Source organism: Chenopodium quinoa, unplaced genomic scaffold, assembly GCF_001683475.1.
Source record: "Chenopodium quinoa cultivar QQ74 unplaced genomic scaffold, ASM168347v1, whole genome shotgun sequence".
NCBI lineage: Eukaryota > Viridiplantae > Streptophyta > Magnoliopsida > Caryophyllales > Amaranthaceae > Chenopodium > Chenopodium quinoa.
The window spans coordinates 170265-189774 of NW_018743175.1; the positions used below are offsets into that span (position 1 = coordinate 170265).

The 19510-nt window shown below is 31.8% G+C and overlaps 1 protein-coding gene across 1 annotated transcript; it reads right to left on the minus strand.

Annotated features, from left to right (window-relative positions):
* Positions 1 to 8368: 8368 nt before the first annotated feature.
* LOC110732216 (bidirectional sugar transporter SWEET4-like) lies at positions 8369 to 11413 on the minus strand. The gene is made up of 5 exons (XM_021912133.1): positions 11145 to 11413; positions 10948 to 10984; positions 10118 to 10496; positions 9814 to 9933; positions 8369 to 8778 (listed from the first exon to the last, which is right to left on the minus strand). Exons 1-5 carry the CDS (start codon positions 11185 to 11187, stop codon positions 8587 to 8589), a joined length of 771 nt encoding a protein of 256 aa, XP_021767825.1. The 5' UTR covers positions 11188 to 11413; the 3' UTR covers positions 8369 to 8586.
* Between the last annotated feature and the right edge of the window lie 8097 nt (positions 11414 to 19510).

A 19510-nucleotide genomic window follows, 5' to 3' on the forward strand; every position in this document is an offset into this window, starting at 1 on the left:
CATTTTGGGTTAACCATGTCATTCTATTCACCATTTGTTGTTAGGGTTTTAGTATAATTTGGGCGAAGCCGACGAATGTGGTCGTGGAGGAAGAAGATGATGACGAGGAAAAAAGATGACGATGGTGATACAGGAAGGAGGAAGAAGAAAATCTGTCATTTGAGATGCCTGTGCTGCTCTTTACAAGAAGAAGATGATGAGGAATAAGATGAAATTCCAAAAAGCACCCTTATTTTTAACTACAAAATGACAAAACTAACCCTATGATTTTTTTTCCTAAGTTTCTCACCGAGAGACACCTGGGCTTGCTCCGCTAAATTCACCTCGATTTTACCCTCACCAACCCCTAATGGGTCGGGACGCAGCTCGCCGGGGGTGGGGAAATCTGAGCAGAGGGAGAGGGAGGGGTGGGGTGGTGGAGATGATTGTGGGTTTTTTTATTTTTTATTTATTTATAAATTAATTTAATTGTTAGTTAATTAAAAAATAACATGTGTTGTGTGTTGGGCACATGAGGGAGTCAACGCCGAAAATAGTGTATTCAACGTCGGAAAGTAGTCCTTGGTTTTTTTCAACAAAAAAAATTCACAATCAGGTTTTAAATTGCCAAGATATTTTTAAAAGGTTTTTCTGAACAAAAAAGTTGCTTTAAAGGTTTTTTCCGATATATTTTCCTTAATGTTATGGTTAAATTACATTAGAATTATAATAAGTAAAAAAAAAGTCAGTATAATAGTAGAATTTGTTTGGTTAATGGAGTACTTGATCAATTTATGTGTTTTTATTACCAGTTAAAATTACTATTATATTAGAAATTATTTAAACTTATTTTAATTTTAATTTAAAATTAAATCTTACTATTATAAATTGTTTTTTCATAAACTTATCATACTTATCATATCTGAAATAAATAAACAAGATATATAGTTAGCAAGAGATATGTTATTTTTTTATTTATTTTTTATTTTTAGGATGTAATTTCATTTTTGTATAAAATAAATTCATACAACTATTACAACCTACTCCATACTCATGTTGATCATAAAATATTTTAAAATTATCTAAGAACATTTTCTTTTTGAAATTAGCTAGAGCATTTTCTTTTTATCTAAGAGCATTTTCAATTTACCTTGTTATACCATATTTCTAAGCTAGTGTATTTTGTAGCTACAAAGTGCTACAATGGTGAGCAAACATATCATAGCGTGGACTACTAAATAAATAAATAAAACAGTTTTTATTATACATATGTCATAATTTGAGTGGATGAAATTTTTTTTGAACAACGTATGGTAGCCTGTTTAAGCAAGGTTGCTTAATCACGATACATTAATCCTTCACTCCAATGGTAAGCTGCTTAATTTAGGGTTGGTGAGTGCACACAGCGAAAACAAATTAAAGATATAGAGAATGAGAAAATAATTAAGGGATAGATAAAGGCAAGATAAGTAGTATAGAATTTGACAAATAATATTTAACGTGGGAAATATATATATATATATATATATATATATATATAAACCCACGAACGATGAACACCGAAATAATCCATTATATGAAAATAGGAGAATACAAGAAACTTTGAAAGTGTGAGTAGCTAAAGAAACCTTCACTTTAGGAACTCACAATGGAGTAGTACAAAAAGGGAATATTATATTGGATTTGTAGAAAAAAGGTGAATTGGTAAAGAATCATAAGGAGGTGAAAGACTTATGTGTATGGTATGACTTTTTGTGTGTGTATGCATGTTGATTGAATGCTAGGACTTATATTTATAGTTGAAGATGGAGCTTGGAAGAAATGGCCGAAAGATTCCACAACTTCCTTCATTACTCATGTATCCATATTATTCTAGAACATTCATGAACCATGTATTCTAGTTGCTTTCAATGTCAATAATTCTTTAGATCATTTTAGTGGTTTGTATGATACAAGCTAGTAGAAAAATCTAGAGGAATGAGGAGCAATACCTGTTGATTCCATGAAAAAATCAACCAAATCAAGAACTTCCTTGGAACAAATTCGATCACCATACTCGAATCAAAGACTCGTCCTCCTTCTGTTGTGCCATGGTTTGGAACCCACTGACTTAGAAAGAAATACGCCACCATCGGTACAGGTATCCCAGTGACGTACGTCCCCCAAGTTTTACACAACGACCTCCGCAATTCATGTACCCTAACTCGAAGGTTGGAATTACTCAAGAAGTGTTTAGATCTCAAAAGGTAGGTTTGTATTTTTTGTGTTTAGAGTTTTTCGAAAGTTGTTTTATTGAAAAGGCTTTTGTTTGTATTTATAAAGTTCCAATACAAGGAAACCAATAAATCCAAACAACCTATTAGTTTATGTTGTGCCCAACTAGGCCCAATTGATAGCCACTCCAAACAATATCTGACACACACGGTCATGTAGAAGAGGGTACACGACCGTGTGGATAGGTTCGTCTGCAAAACCACACAACCGTGTAGAGTAAGGTACATGACCATGTATGTCACACGGTCATGTAGTACAAGGTACACGACCATGTAGGATAGTTGTACAATAATGAGTTTTCAACCAAGGGGTTACTCTCACATGCTTGGTCGGACAAACCAACCCCGATTAAGTCTGAGATAAAACCTTTTCGATTGCATTACTAACTCCAATAATCCCCCACTAATGCAAACGGACCAGAGATCATGAAATCTGAACAGTAAATGAAAGTCTTAGTACTTAAATGCTAGTATCCGGAGATTTGAACTAACACATTAGTGCACAAGGTTTTCAACACTTCCCTAGTGAGTATCCTAAGATTTGAACTCCTAGGAGCGAGGAAGGGACCTTGTAAACACATACCTTGACTTTGGAGCTTAAGCAATTCTGCAAATTTGGCTACTCTTGGGAACTAATGAGTACTTCAAGAGAACCATACTTGTTCTCCCTAGAAGAGCGTCACTCTCCGTACTCACACAAGTGTTTCCGTGTGAACTTACTCACACACTCATGCAAATTCGAGAACTATTCATGCAAATATGTGCAACTCACAATATTTTGCAAATTCAAGGACTATTCATGCATCGGAGTTTCACCATTAAGAACGATTTAGTTCATCCTCTTTCAACATTTTTGCTGCACTTATCCTGCTCAGCGGGCCATGGACTAGGCGTAGCATTAAGGGCTAAACCCAACCTTATCTCTTCGGTATTTCTCATATACCCTACTCAAGCAGTCTCTAATAGTTACAGGTCACTTAAGACCACCATTACTCCTTACTCTTGATTACCGAGATAGAGGTATTAAGAGCTATACTCAACTTGTTTCTTGAATCTACCCGGTTAACAACTACACTCAAACAGAGTTAGATTCAACATACACAAACAGTGTAAAATAACAATGAGTCAACCAAAACTAGGCTCCAAACTCATTCAGAATAAAAGTTCAAGTTTAAAGGCACATCGGTGCATCCGTGTAAGCTGTCTCACTTGACCACCCAACTTGGGCCATGGACACATTAAGAGTAATAAAACTCAACATGTTAATATCAAGCAGCATGTCTAGCAAAAATAAGAGGGTTACCGAACCAGATACCTCAACAACGTAGACTCAATATCCAATATTCATCATTGGAATGAAACACCACATGGGATTTTAAACACATTCCCTTAGACGATCAAGCACTTACTTGTGCTCCACCCTTTTGCAAGGAACTGCTTTATTCTTCCCTACTTTTACATACTCTAACCAAAGTACCATTTCCACAAGACCTCTCTTACTTTTCACTACCTTCGTAGTTCCTGACAACACACACAAAGACACTTGTGAAAATACTGTAGAGAACATGAGGATCAACTTACCCCCACAATGGTCAAACTTCCAGAGTTCATTTTGCAATAACTCATATTCTTGACACTTATCATCCCTAGCAATGATCCTTGCTTCCGACTGGATAGTGTGTCACACTTTTGCTTTGAAAATAACTCAAAACAGAGCACAACCCATCAACCTGTAAAAACATACACTGGTAGGACAATCATAATCTTTGATGTTTACTTAATCTTTCTTCCCTGCATTGCTCCAATTCCAATAATGATTGGACAATGCTATCCAGACAAATTAAGTGAACCAACGAATTTCTTTCTGCAAAACTACATCATGTCAAGAATAATATGTTCAATCAATTAACTTGCATATCATTAGCATATTGAATCAAACATCAAAACTAATCCACACCCAACAACTCTGGTTTTAACATGATCAACATATTTACCAAATCAGGTTCTCTACACAGTGAGATTAATACATACCTTAACCGATTCAATGATCTTACCATCCAAAATCACACCACTCAAGTTATCATCTCGTACTTTCATCTTGGTATAGATAAAAAAATTAAGACCTTCAATCTCAATCAATAAATACATGTGTAATCAACAACATATAATTAGTCAAGCATCTGACTAACATCAATGCTCAACATAATAAACACACACACGCATAATTAACATTAGTGCATAATGAAAAACATTTGACATAATTTGGGTACTTACACTTTACCCCCACATGACTTGTCTAGTCCACTTACCACATTAACCACAATGTTAATTTAATATATGACAGTTATACCTCATACCTTGAGTTGTCACATATAATTGTATTACTAACAAACGCCATGATCATTAGTCAATCATGCTAGGAAACTTACACAACCTTACTGCAAAACAGACAAACTCATAACACAGGTGAGTAACAAAATTGGGTCAATACCAAACTTACATGTATATTGTGAAGCCACAATATCTTACCCTCTACCTCCTTCCAATGTAAACAAAACCTTCCAATTCCTTTGAAAGACACTTACAACTAAAGAACATCTCATGGCAAGCCAAATACATATAAATGTCAAGCACATAAAACTCAACAAGAGCTTACTTTACAGATGATCCACTCAAAGTTAGTTCAAAGTAACATTCATCATGGTCTATTCATATGCTTCAGGATTCCTATCCGCCATTACTAGAATACCAAGAATTCAATCCATCTAAACCTTTCAAACAAGAAAGTAAACACAAGATGAAAAACTAGTTTAAGCTTTAACCATTATATTTACCTTAGTTGATCCACTCATCACCTACCTGACCAGACCAAAGCTTAAGAGACAAAAGCAACCACATGATCAACCAAGGTTAATAGGTTAATACATGATATAAACTGTACTTGAGGAACTTCACATACATGATTCGTCGTATCAAAGTCACATAGACTTGCACACATAGCTCATAGTTCAACATATGCATCACCCACACATTTACATACCGGTCACACATACCATATGAAACGTACTTTACAGATAAACTTCATAGTTAGAAAACCCCCACATCACACACCTTGTGATAATAAAACCTGATTCCTGTCAAAGTTTCAGGGAAAGACAACTAACAACTTGAGTGAAAAACGCTTTGAAAGCATAACAACCTGAACTATAAAGCTACCCCCACATAGCAAATATTCACATGATATAAAATCAACATTGAAGACATAGAAACTTAAATTCTATTCTTACCGCATATGGGGTTCAAATTAACATTTCGACTTGTACAACCTTACTAGTCCTTATCAAATCATATCTTTCCCTTCTGCTCTCTAACATGAGTAAAACTAACTTACAAGTTAGTCACAAAAGTCTAACTCAAAACACCCCTACATTACATGACAATACTTCATAATAATAAAATTATGCATACTCGGGGTACATAATAAAAACATATATATTATGTAGAGTTAGAAATAACTTAGATAAATTGAAAAGGAACATATCTGATATTGAGCACTATTGACCGCACATTCCGTCTGCTACCTTGGCACACGAACTCGCAACCAAGAGTATGATCAAGTGACGATTGGTTCAATTGAATCATCCTTGACCACTATCACAATTGACTCGAACCAACTAATCACACGCATAATACCACTTGTAGGCTTGACCTTTTTAGAGGTTTTTGTCCCTTGAGTATTCTTGAAAACATACTCTGACACTAATCCATTAAACTTCTTTCTAGGAATTTAATAACGTAGCCAGTTAACGAATTCAGATATTAGAAACTGCATTTCCTTACTATTCCATGCCAAACAGTAGCAACTAATTTATTTTTCAATTAAAACAAAGGATCATCTTCATCTTGAACGCAAGGATAATAATCGCACAATTGAAAATAAATCCCTTCAAAACCGCTTCACCATTATACAGAAATAATAATCTGATTATAGAATTAACAGTCCACATAAATTAGGGTTCTTGAACTTCCACAATTACGCTGAGTTTAATATTAAGTTCTGCCACAAAAATTCCTTGTACCCCATGACAATTAATATTGCTCTGAATTCAAGAAATCAACATGATTAATAATATTTCGCTTCTAAATTGTTGGAAAAATACCTTGATTCCATGAAAAACATTGCCAAATCAAGAACTTTCCCGGAACAAATTCAATTGCCATACTCGAATCAAAGGCTCGTCCTCCTTCTGTTGTGCCGTGGTTTGGAACCCACTGACTTAGAAGCGATATACACCACCGGTACAGGCATCCCAATTACGCACGCCCCCCAAGTTTTACACAACGACCTCCGCAATTCGTGTACCCGAACTCGAAGGTTGGAATTGCTCAAGAACTGTTCAGATCTCAAAAGGTAGGTTTGTGTTTTTTGTGTTTAGGGTTTTTCGAAAGTTGTTTTATTGAAGAGGCTCTTGTTTGTATTTATAAAGTTCCAATACAAGGAAACCAATAAATCCAAAAAACCTATCCGTTTATGTTGTGCCTAACTAGGCCCAACTGATAGCCACTCCAAACAATATCTGACACATACGGTCATGTAGAAGAGGGTACACGACCATGTGGAAAGGTTCGTCTGCAAAACCACACAACCATGCATGTAGAGTAAGGTACACGACCATGTATGTCACACGATCATGTAGTACAAGGTACACGACCATGTAGCGGATAGTTGTACGATAATGAGTTTTCAACCAAGGCATTACTCTCACTTGCTCGGTCGGACAAAACAACTCGATTAAGTCTGAGATAAAACCTTTCCGGTTGCATTACTAACTCTAACAATACCAACCATGCTACATGCATCCAAAAGCTTATTGAACATGAATAAATACTCCATCAATCAAGCAAGTCCCTTTTATGTACCATTGGAGATGCTCTAAAGTTGTTAGATATCTAGAATTAAAAGTGCATTATCACGTGAATTCCACATTTCCACTTATATAAACTTTTACATGAACTTATTTAAACTTGTTTTATTTTTAAGTTGAACTTAAGCAAACTCATTAACCTTCGCTTTATTATAAATTGATTTAAATATATTTTTCTTCTTATACACCTAAATTTTCACTTGTTTTAGCTAGGAATATAAACTTGGATTAAAGTATGTAGTTAAGATAAGTGATTATCAGGTGAATAGATTACACTTTAAGTCTCTAAGTAGGTTTAGATAAGTTCATAGAAGGTCAAATTATTAAGCTCGCTTTGTTTATTTTTAATTATTTTTGAGAAAAATAGGTTCATATAAGTTCAAATAATAGATATAAGTTCGGATAAGCTTATTCGAGAAAAATAAATTACGAGCGATCCATAAGGATAGGTCAAGTTCAATTTAAAGATAAATAAACTCCATTACTAATAAGATCTAATTACTACTTCCATTACATATAGTGCAACTTTGGGGTATTATTTGTGAGACATAAAATATTTCAAAGTTACAACTAATATGTAACGGAGGTAGTAAATTGATTTCGTTTAGCGACATAATTTTTTCTTTTAAATTATCTTCCAGCTATAACAAGGTCTAAACAAGTTCACATGAGTTTAGTTAAACTTATATTAGTATCAAGTGAACGTAACACTACTACCTTAGTATAAATAAGTTCGAATTAAGATAAGTTAAAAAACCATGTCATGCTTTGTTTTTTTTTTTTTTTTTTTTTTTTCCCTTTTTTTCTTTCCTTCTTAAATTTATTAGATAATTAGTTCAAGAAAATTAAGGTAGTATTGTCTTCCCCACATTTCACTCATTTAATCCCGTATCATCTGATTTGAATTGATTATCCCTTGACCTTCATTTTATATCACTTGAATAACTAATTTTATTTACATTGTATTTTATCTTAGCTGAACTTATTATAAGGTCTAATCCCAGTCAAATGGTAGTGTTTATTTTCATTTTAAAAATTTAGAAGAATAAGATTCGTAAATATGATGTATTCTTGAACTAATTAATTATTGATTTTGTTATATTTTTATTTTACACGGTAAGATACGGAGGTGTCCTCCTATCACAAGAGGGGAAATTAAATTACTGATTGAAGTCCTATAACATTGACATTAAAATTTGAATAAGACATTTTATTATTTGGATGCAATACAACATATATGGCTACTATATTATTCAACAGAAAAAAAAAGTCCCATACTTAATTATTAAGATGGGTCCAATTACTGGCAAAAAATAGCATGATTTTTCATACTTAGAAATTTATGGTTGATCAGGTGGTCCAGCTTGTGTACCATCCTAGCTCCATTAACCCACAATGGAATTGGGCTTTTATGGTTTTTGGGCCCGACCATTATGGGGAAATTGGGCCGGCTTTGCAGAGTCTTCGTTGTATATAACTTCTGTTAAGCCCACTGTACTTTTGAGTTTCCTTGCTGCTATCTGCTCTTTCGTGGACTTGTAGTATGTTGCATACAGTATAAGTTGAACCAATGCGAATATTGTGCCCAGTCCATTTGGTGCCTGTGTTGGAAAACAAGACCCTTATTAAAATTACTGTAACATTTGTTGTACTATGTAAAAGGAAAATTTAAATTACCATGATATTAGTTTTTTGGGTAAATTTACTATGACCATAATAATTCTGCCGATACTGTAATTATGTCAAATGATCAACTCAATCAAAAAATTAAAGGGATGCTAAGTCGTTAGAGCCCCAGCACCCAGGACTGGCTTTATTTGTTTACGAAATTTCTACATTTGTATTTATGTTAATAATTGAAATACTCTATACTGGTTTAGAATTGGACAATTGTTGAAGTTCCGGCAGCGGCATGCAATGTCACAAGAAGTCGATAAGAAATGTTTCTGCAGACTTGCGGTTGTTATTTTCAGCATAGACTAAATGCAATGTCACAAGATCAATGTTGTTCGATTCATGGCGGACAATTATACTCGTAATGCAGACTAGCAGAGTGCTCTACTGTACGTGTGTCTTTGTTATGAAATAAAAAATTGTTTATAGGCTTCTAGCAATATTGTTAATTGATTTTTCTTTTTTATTGGAAAATTATGTAGCTTTAAAACAAAATTTAAAGCCAAACAAATTAATGAATAAGATTCTCTCTTGCAAGTAAAAGGTTCATTTTATAAAATATTATGTTATGCAATTACGAAGTAGCTACAATAATTTTGTTAAAGCCATTGATTTTATCAAATTTAAATAATGGAAATTGGAATAGTAGCCAAAAAAGCAATATGAGACACACTAATGAGATATATAAGCTCCGAATAGCTAAGCTACTAGCCTACACTGCCTACTAATGTCATGATACCTCATAACGTTAAGGAGAGACATACTCCGTGTAATAACAAGCTACACCAATACTTCATAACTATTATGATTAGTTAAGTATTGTAACACAAAACCAATAAATTAATTGCAATTTGTGACTAATAATACGGTTTATATCATATACTTCGTATGTAATTGCTCCTATATCTACTAAATAAACTTTCCATGCATGCGAGATAAAGAGGGAGAGAGAAGGGACTTACGGCAATGTAAGGATCCAAGGGAAACAATGCATAGACCGTCCATGCAATGCCATTCGTAAATGAAGCAATTGATAGAGAAAATGGCATGTACTCCACACTTTTAGTCGTTATCACCAATTTCTGTCCAAATACACATACATTAGAAAATCGTTAACACAAGAGTAAGACAAAACTTGTATACAACAGGTGTATTTTGTATACATACCGACCATCTAATTAAGATATATACTTACTAATTAATACTCATGTTAATTAATCAAGAGATCGGGAGGAGTAATTAATTAATTAATTAAGGAGTAATTACCATAACAGACAAAGGAGAGGCATACATCATGATGTTGCAAACGATGGCAATCATACCAACAATTGAAGACCTACGCTTGGTGGTATGAGTTAAAATGAGGACCAAGGCAGTCATAATTCCCACAATTATAATCTCAACAATTGCAATTAACACAATCTTAAGCTTATTTTTCTTGTCAGAGTAAATCACAAAGAGTATCAAGTAGATTAGCTCAATAAAAAAGCCAGCCCCATTTATTGTCACCACCAAAATGCTATTTGGGTGAATAAATGGTAGACCATACACCACCCAAAGCATGCAATTCACAAATGTGGCTAAGTATGGCACTGATGAGTATTGTCCCACCGTCTTCTTCTTGTATATTCCGATGAATGTTGGCCTGAAATTTCGGGAAGCAAGTTCAAATGAAAATCTGGTACAAGTTAAGATTAAGCACAACAATTAACGAGCGAGCGACGCTCTTCATATGTGGATGTCAACTACCTTAGTTTAGCTGGTTATGATCTTTAAAGTGACACCCAAGAATGAATTAAATAAAAACTTGTTTACATTTTTTCTATGAATATGAATGACTTTCTTTATACCAAAGATAATGAAGCCCTCAATTTCGTAATACTAGCTAATTTAATAGCCGTTTCATATATATAATTTTAGAAATTACCCGTTATTGCATTGGTATTTTAAACTGACAAGTATGGAGCATTATGATATTGAGCTATTAACATGTTTGCTACCCCGGCCATCCACGCACATTTTAGTTTATATATGATTTATATATATGCACAATAATTACATTAATACAAGAAAACCTATCATTGATAGAAACTTACAATGGAGACAAGAACAAGAACAAAGCTGTTATATTCCCTGAAAAAAAAAATGTAAGTTAGTTTATAGAGGAAGTAAAATTAACAAGGCCTAGATATGCTACTTACATACATATACAAGTATATACTACATTGACGAATGGAAAAAAGTACTTATTAATAATGAACTGATGAGAAAGTTGATTAGTCATCATAATTACCAATAATCCCGGCGGCGAAACGAATTGCACTGGGTGAAATCATGATTATAATTGAATAAACAAAAAAAAACTTAACCAAGAAGGAGATTAATCAATATATTTTCGAAGGAATAATGGTATTAAAGGAAAGAAAAGAGCTAGTTATATATTTTAAGTTTGAACGTAAAATAGGTTTTTTTTAATTTTGACTTGTCACAAGTATCTAAATGTAAGTTGAACACGTACCAAAATCCAAAATAAAGGGAAAATGTAAAAAAAGGAAAAGAAAAAGGAAGCTAAAACTGGTTGTTCACTTGCATGACATGCTAAACAAAAACTAGGGAGATCACGAAAATGTGAAGGGCTTAAAATTGCACATGCAAGTGATAATATGCTGAATTTTTAGGAGTGATAATTTATAGAGAGGAAGTTGCAAAATTTGGCACTGCCTTCTAGAATATTAATGACATTAATTTGCAATTTGGTAGTATATACTTCTTATATATTATCATATCTTATTTTATTTTTCATGAAATAAATATTATATTGTTACAAATATATACTTGTCAAGCCATACCGATTTTTATTCATATATAGCCATAAAAATATAGAGACAAGCTCTAATTTATCCTCATAAATGTTTTATGTCCAGGCCACCTATATTTTACATATGGCAATTTAATTGCATGCATGCCATATTGCCTGTTGCCTGTAGGATTTGCCTATGTTTATTATGGTAAGATCGTTATTAAGTTTAATACAGTATAGAGTAGTGACGTAAATGGGATCAAGAATCTTATATGAAGTATTTTTAAGATAAGGTAGAGTCGACGTAAAGTATATTAGTAAGTTACAAGAATAGGCTAAATTGCTAATAATCATGCAAAAGGGAGGTTCCATCAATCACCTTATTGACTAGCTACTATGAAAATCTACTTATTAGCTAAGAACCTCATGCTTCTTTTGATGTAGTGGAAAAGGAACGAAAATGGGATATTGACCATATTGTTTGCTTGTATTACGTCTACACAAACGTTTTTTCCCCTTACTTTATAAGTAATCGTTAGAAGGTAAAATTGTTTAATTAGCGTTAAAGTAAAACTAAGAAACTTGACCTTACCTTACCATACCGCTTAACACAAAAAAGCTAAGGAAAGAATGAGGTTTCAATTAGAAACAAAAAAAGTAAAAAGGACTAATTGTTGATTATATATATGAAGACATTACTTGTTAGAAGACCTAAACGAAAGCCAATTTCAAAGTCAAATCGTAATTTCTCTTACTAGTAAAATGAATATTGTTTGTTAATAGAAGAATGACAGCAACATAAATAAGATTGATTTTCCCTGTTAAATATCATGGGCCTTATCATAACATCAATATATCCATATCATGCAAATATCAAAAGCTCCAAGAGTGGGGGTTCAAGTAGTCTCTCAAGGTCACGTGAAATTAAGGTAGAGCCCATATTGGCAATTTGGATACATCATGACACTTGCACCCACAGTCTATTACCACACAGAGAAAAACTCTTTATCAACCGTTACCCCCCTCCCAAAAAAATAAAAAATTCTACTCCGTAATAATTATTACTTCATTTGTTTACCAATTGAAAAAAAAAAAAACTGTAATTAGTAAGGTGAGTCTCATTAAGTTGTACGTCTAGTCATCCTTGTACCATTTACATTATACTCACAATCATATGAGTTATGAGAATGATAGAAAAGCTTCGATTTGATTACATCAATGAGTTTAACAAGATATATACAATACGTCGGTACATAAAACCAACATTAAAACCTCGACATATACCTAGGCACATTGTATTGGCGAAATATTATGAATATTAAGAAAGAGTAACACAAATGTAAATTAAACAATGCTAACAGCTTAGGATAACGATGATTAAGTCGATCATTATTATCCCTTCCCTTTACACACAATTCATAGATACTATTAATACAATAATCGTACTAAGGATCATTAATTGTTCGATTTTTCATGCAAATTAAAACTAGAGTATTGTTGAAGAATAGACCTCTCAAGTATCACCACATGTAAGTATTCCACATTGGTTGAAAAAGAGAGAGTTAATCACTTTATAAGGCTAAGGTGCTACTCTTCTTATTGCCATATGGTTTTGAAATGGAACCTTCTTTGGACTTTGTAAAATGGACTCTCTCGATTTGTAGGTACAGCCCAGACCCGAATTTAACAAGTATAATGGCTAATCTTGAGCACAAATGCATTTTTATATATTTTATTTTCTTCATTTTTGATAAAAATACACGTACATAGAGATCGCTAAAGTTGGGTCCTTGACTCCTTGCCTTGTTTTGTCCCACTGACTTTGGGTCATGCCAACCTAGGCACGGCCCACTTAAACTTTACAGATCAAAATCAAGATTTGGAAATTCAGAAGGGAGAGTAAGAAAATGGGCTTAACTGAATAGGTCGAATAGCCTTAGTTGAATCCATTAATTTGTAAAATAGCTGAAAATTGGAGCTTTTTCAAATACAGTAGTTGATTGAGAAATTTAGCCAATTTACTACTTGTATAATTTACATCCCTACACCCAAAATATCAATGACCTTTTCCTCAAAAAAAATAAAAAAAAATAAAAAAAAATAAAATTATCAATGACCTTGTTTGTCCTTTCACATTCTCAATTAACAATATATTTATAAATTATCATCTAATTTTACCAAACAATAATTATGTACAAATAGCTAATATAATCAACTATTCAAAACATCTAGTGCTACGAACTAGTAAAATCAGTTAATGCATTAGTTCTTAATAACCATCTATATCCGCTAATTACCAAATAGCAGGGCCTAAGTGCTCCGATTACTCATTTGTTATAAGGGAGTAAAAATAAAGTTAGAAAAATATCTACTTAGTGATGATGATGACGTGGCGGATTTAAAATTTGAATCTTTTGTCTCTTGCTTTAAACTAGTCACTATATTCCAATATTTTATAAGTAAAATAAGATTATTTAAGTTCATTAACTAATTAATTACAATAATTTATCGGGGGCCGGGCCCGGAAGGTCCCACTGATTATGATGACAAAGAAGTACTATTGTTGATGTGGTTAGTCACTGGTAATTGATGTAATAAGATTCGAGAGCAAAAGGGTACTTGGATCGACCTAAGTTTTCCTGCATCAATGCATCATCGACTGAGTAGAGAGTATTGGAAATGGACTTTTATGGAGAGATTCACGTGAGTACGTACACTAGTCTTATTATTTACGTGTCATCACATTTTCTTGTATTGGCCTCTATCTTTGAACTTCGTTCAATTCATACATAAGCAGCAACCTAAGCTATATTATTATAAAATATTCATGCAATGTCTTTTGATATCATCATCATCATTTGCTTCTCATCTGATCTTATTTCTTGTAACACATGAACTATGACGTTTATTTTCTAACTACACTACATACTCATTCTGCACTTTTATCGTACAGTTTATTTGTAAATTTAGTCTCCTATCGTTGCTGGTGTTTTTGAAACGGAATAAGGATTTATTTTAACTTTATTTTGACATTTCAAGCTATTTACAAAATTATAGTTGAATCACTTTTTTCTATGATAGTAAGCCAACATTATATCTCATTTAAATACCAATACATGCGGATTCAATTCAAAGGTCTATACAATCGATCATGTTAACAATTCACAAATAATTGATCGATTATATAAATGTGATTAGAGGGAATGTGTCTTAACTAGTCTCAAGATATACCACTTTTAAAATTTGATTAAATTTCAACGTGCTCTACGTTTGTATGAGGCGGCCGAGCAACTCTAGGGAGTAATTAATCAAGAAAGATGGGACACTTTAGTAACTTCATATCGATGTTGTGGAGCTCACACCCATACTTTTCTCTCTATAAACAGGAAAATTCAGTGATTGTCAACTAACTTAAAATTTGAGATCGTATTTGATCTGAGTTATTTTTTTTTTTTTTTTTTGAAACGTTAATCTGAGTTATTTGTGGTTTATAACCTCTCCTAATAGGTAACAAAGTTAATAGACATTAATTAAAAAATATTTCCTCCTTATTAGCTTGCCCTAACTTTTTCCAATCTTTTATTTCTTTGACTAGTCGGCCATAATTATATAATTTGCAAGCCGCAGGTTAGACCTTAGACTAGTGTGTTTACTCGTATTTGTTTGACCAGTATATATGCACGTAAATCTTAGAGAATATATTCAGGTGAATTAAATGTTGCATATTTGCATTTGCATGTAACGCTTTATACTTTAGGACTTTCCTCCACTAGAGACTTCTTAATTTATTTTTATAAGCATTGACTAACTGATTAGTTTTTAAAGCATGGATTAGTTAATTTAAAACTATCTAAGACCTTCTTGAAGTGTTAGTTTAATCTATAATTATGAATGTAGTCGAGCATAAATCACTTTTTGTATAGTTGGATCTTGGAATATCACATGATAATTTAAGACCATGCACAATAAATAATATAATTGAACACTTGCTAGAAAAATAAAATATTTCAAAAAATCAGCAAAGTAGAAGCTTTGCTTGCGTAATGTTGTATAAATCTTTTAATAAGGCCACTTGGAATTTTCTATCAATAGAAAGGAATCGGATCAGCATAAGAAAAATTCATTGTTTTAGAATACAATCTGCTTATCATGGACACGGATGGTGAGGATTAAAAGTATCGAATATAAAAAAGCTAAATGATAAGCGTTCCTTCATCATCGTTTTTTGTTTTCGATTTTTAATTTCTTACAAACTAAAAATTCATACAAGTATATGAAAATCGGCCATATAATAAAAAGTAGTTTTCACTCTTTTGTTGCCAATTTTTCTAATAATCAACATGATTAGTATAATAATCATTAATTTTAAGTACAATATACAACACATTATTTGACTTTTAAAAAACAAAAATGAAAAAGTCGCAATGGTACCGAGGAGAAATATAATGCACTCTAGTCCCATGAAACATAACATGTGATGGAATTAAAGGGACCTTACATGTGAGGACTGGGGAGAAGTGTTGAAACCTAAACAACACATGTAAATGCTCCACATTAATAAAAGTTGAGAGAGTTTAACATTTTATAAGATTAAGGGGCTACATACTCCTTCTATTGCCATCTTGTGAAATGGACTCTCTCTTGGTGACGGGTGCGGCCCATACCCATATTTAACATGTAGGCTACCTTTTTTTTGTTTGGGCAGACAATGTAGCTAATGCATTGTTAATGAACCACGCAAATTTGTGTCTATTTTTTTTCCCCTTTGCATTAACCTATTTCATATCTACTACGATTTACGACGTATGGGTATAAAAACTTGCTACATCTAGCTAGAAACAATTATTTACAATTGTAAAATTGTTTGAAATACACAATAAAAGTAAAATTTACACAATATTTGAACATAATTGACTTTTTTAGATACACGTGTGTGTGTATATATATATATATATATATATATATATATATATATATATATATATATATATATATATATATATATATATATATATATATATATATTCAACTCTATATACTTGACACACATTAAGATAAACCAAATAATTTCTTACATACTTCGTATATACTAACATTTGTGTCAAACAATGCTATAAGTCAAAGAATGTTAAGTAAATACGATCTAGAAAAGTAATCTAATTACAACAATGAAACTGTCAAAAAAGTTCTAGAAGTTTAAGCATATTATATCCATATTATATTTGGTAATTAAACACAAGCTTTAATCTCTAAATAAATATTTATTTAACTTATATACTACGGAGTACATACCATTATCCCTTTGATTCTATGATAAAGATCAACTGCCCTATTGTTTTTCATATGAGTCAAGAAATTTATGACAGAATCTAATACGCATGCAAATTGCAGAGGAAACATTAGTTATGTTCCACCACATTTTCAGCAAATTATTATGTAACTTTGAAAAATGTTAACCAATGTATGCTTCTCAACACTGCAACGCATCATACTCCATCAAATTTGTACGCAAAGAAGGTTGCATGTTAGATTCCATGTAAATTATGAATATAGTTTTATTGTTATTTTAAGTTTGTGATTCTTTAATTTGGGCTTGTATTGTAATCAGAAGAATTGATTGATTGAAGTTAAGTTAAAAGCAAAAGATAATATTATTTCTGGAAAGTGGATAATTGCTGCCTTGCTGGAGTATATGTTTTTGTAGACATTCTGATAAAATTTTAAAGTGGTTTGTCTTTAAGATATTTTAATTTGAATGAAGGGAGTTGATGCAATATGATGGGACTATGAATTTCGATTTCTTCGAATCTTGGTTACAACTTACAACCTATCTAATTGGCGCGAATTTGAATACTTTACATACGATTTATGGTTTATGCGATTGATTTAATGTTTATGCGCCAGTGCCGCAATTGTTGTTACTTAGCTTTTGATAGTTAGTATGTGTTTCTTAATTCATTCAATTTGTATTAAAGCCATTATTAATCATATGTCTATTTTATACTCACAAGAAGCACTTAAATGATCCTAAATTCCTAAGTAATACACATATATTATCTAATTATCAAAGATGACCAAATAATCAAACAAGAGAGTAAAATAAAATAAGCCATAATTATCTATCAATTTTCAAAACATCGCAACAATATGATTTGCATTATATATATATATATATATATATATATATATATATATATATATATATATATATATATATATATATATATATATAATCCAACATTTTTATAACAACTGATGGGGAACTCAAATTCAATAATATCATGCAATTTGACTTGATTTTCACCTATATAATTATGTTACTTATATGTGATTTTATATGGTATATAATTTGTACACGCACAATCTAAATTCATCAATCATCATTAGCTATCTAGATAAGAACGCTAAATTATCCAAAATAGCTTAGAATACTTAACATACAAATTATTAATTTGCATGATATACTATTTTGTAATATTCATGATAATAGCTAAGCTTGTAAATCAGCATATATACTTATCTATATTAGATTGAGAAACTTTAGTACCTATAAAATTAAATTGGGGTTTTCCAAATCTGAATTTGACATGAGCACATGCAAAATTCGACAACTAAGAACAAAAATAAATCAAATTATATAAAATCTATTCCAAGCTACAAAAATGCTACCTAGCTACTTTGCTTGAAAATTAGAAATGGGATTTTTTTATTTTTTTTATTTTATATGCAAATTAAAATTGAAAAAAAAAATCCTAAATTATAAGACGCAAACTCATCATCACAAATTCACAATCTCATTCTCACGTACAATTTAATTGTAATTGTCAAAGACTTATCTTTTTGTTTTTTGAAAGGATCAAAGACTTATCTTATCCTTTTATTGTTTTGTTTAGTTTTTTATTATTAGCATTTATTTATTTTGTGGAAAAATCTTATCAAAATTATCTAAAGAACAAGTATATATGCATGAAGGATCAGAGGAAGGATCGACAGCTGATGAAAATATGAAATAACATGAGACAAGATAGAGTAGCATGAAATAGTGGTTAATATGTATCACAAATATAAATCGGACATATTCTTTATTTATTTTATGGTATGAAATTGATTGATATTTATTGTCTCTTTTTATGAAGCTAGTTTAGCTTAGCTTAGCCTATAATTATTCTGACGGAAAGTTTAAAATTATACTACTTCAATCTCTACACCCTTAGTTTTTATTTTTTGGAGAATTGAATAATTATGCTATATCTTTAAAGTATTTTCTACAAGTGGATATTATCTTAATTTTAATATCTCTATATTGTCATGTCAATTTTAATTTATGTGTCAATTTTGCAAATATCTCAATGTAAAATCCATTTCCAATAATGCTTAATTGGTTGAAAGGTTTGCCGGTAATTTTTCTAACTACTATTAGTAGTATTCATTTGTTGTCTTGAATCAAATTCTAGTTTTTAACCCTTTAGGCAGACACATTCTAGTTTAGATGCTAGATTTTATGTGTAGTTACTATAAGAATCCATTTATGTCCCGGAAGATATTATCTATGTTTATCGTTTAGTTCTTCTTTTCTATCCTAGCTTAACTTCAAAAATAGACATTAAATGATATCTACGACGAAAGAGAATTATATAAAATTCACCCTTTTCACGAAAAAAGTTTGCTAATTAGTCATAAACCGCACAATACTCAAGCAATGGTATCGATCATATAGATAGAGCTTTAAATAGAGGTAAAAGAAAAAATTAGGGGAATATTTCGCCCGGACACTTGGAACAATGGTTGCTTCATGTTAGATTTGAGAAAAATTAGTGTTCCGTAAGGTAGTTCTACCTTTCAAATGATAGTAGGGCAAT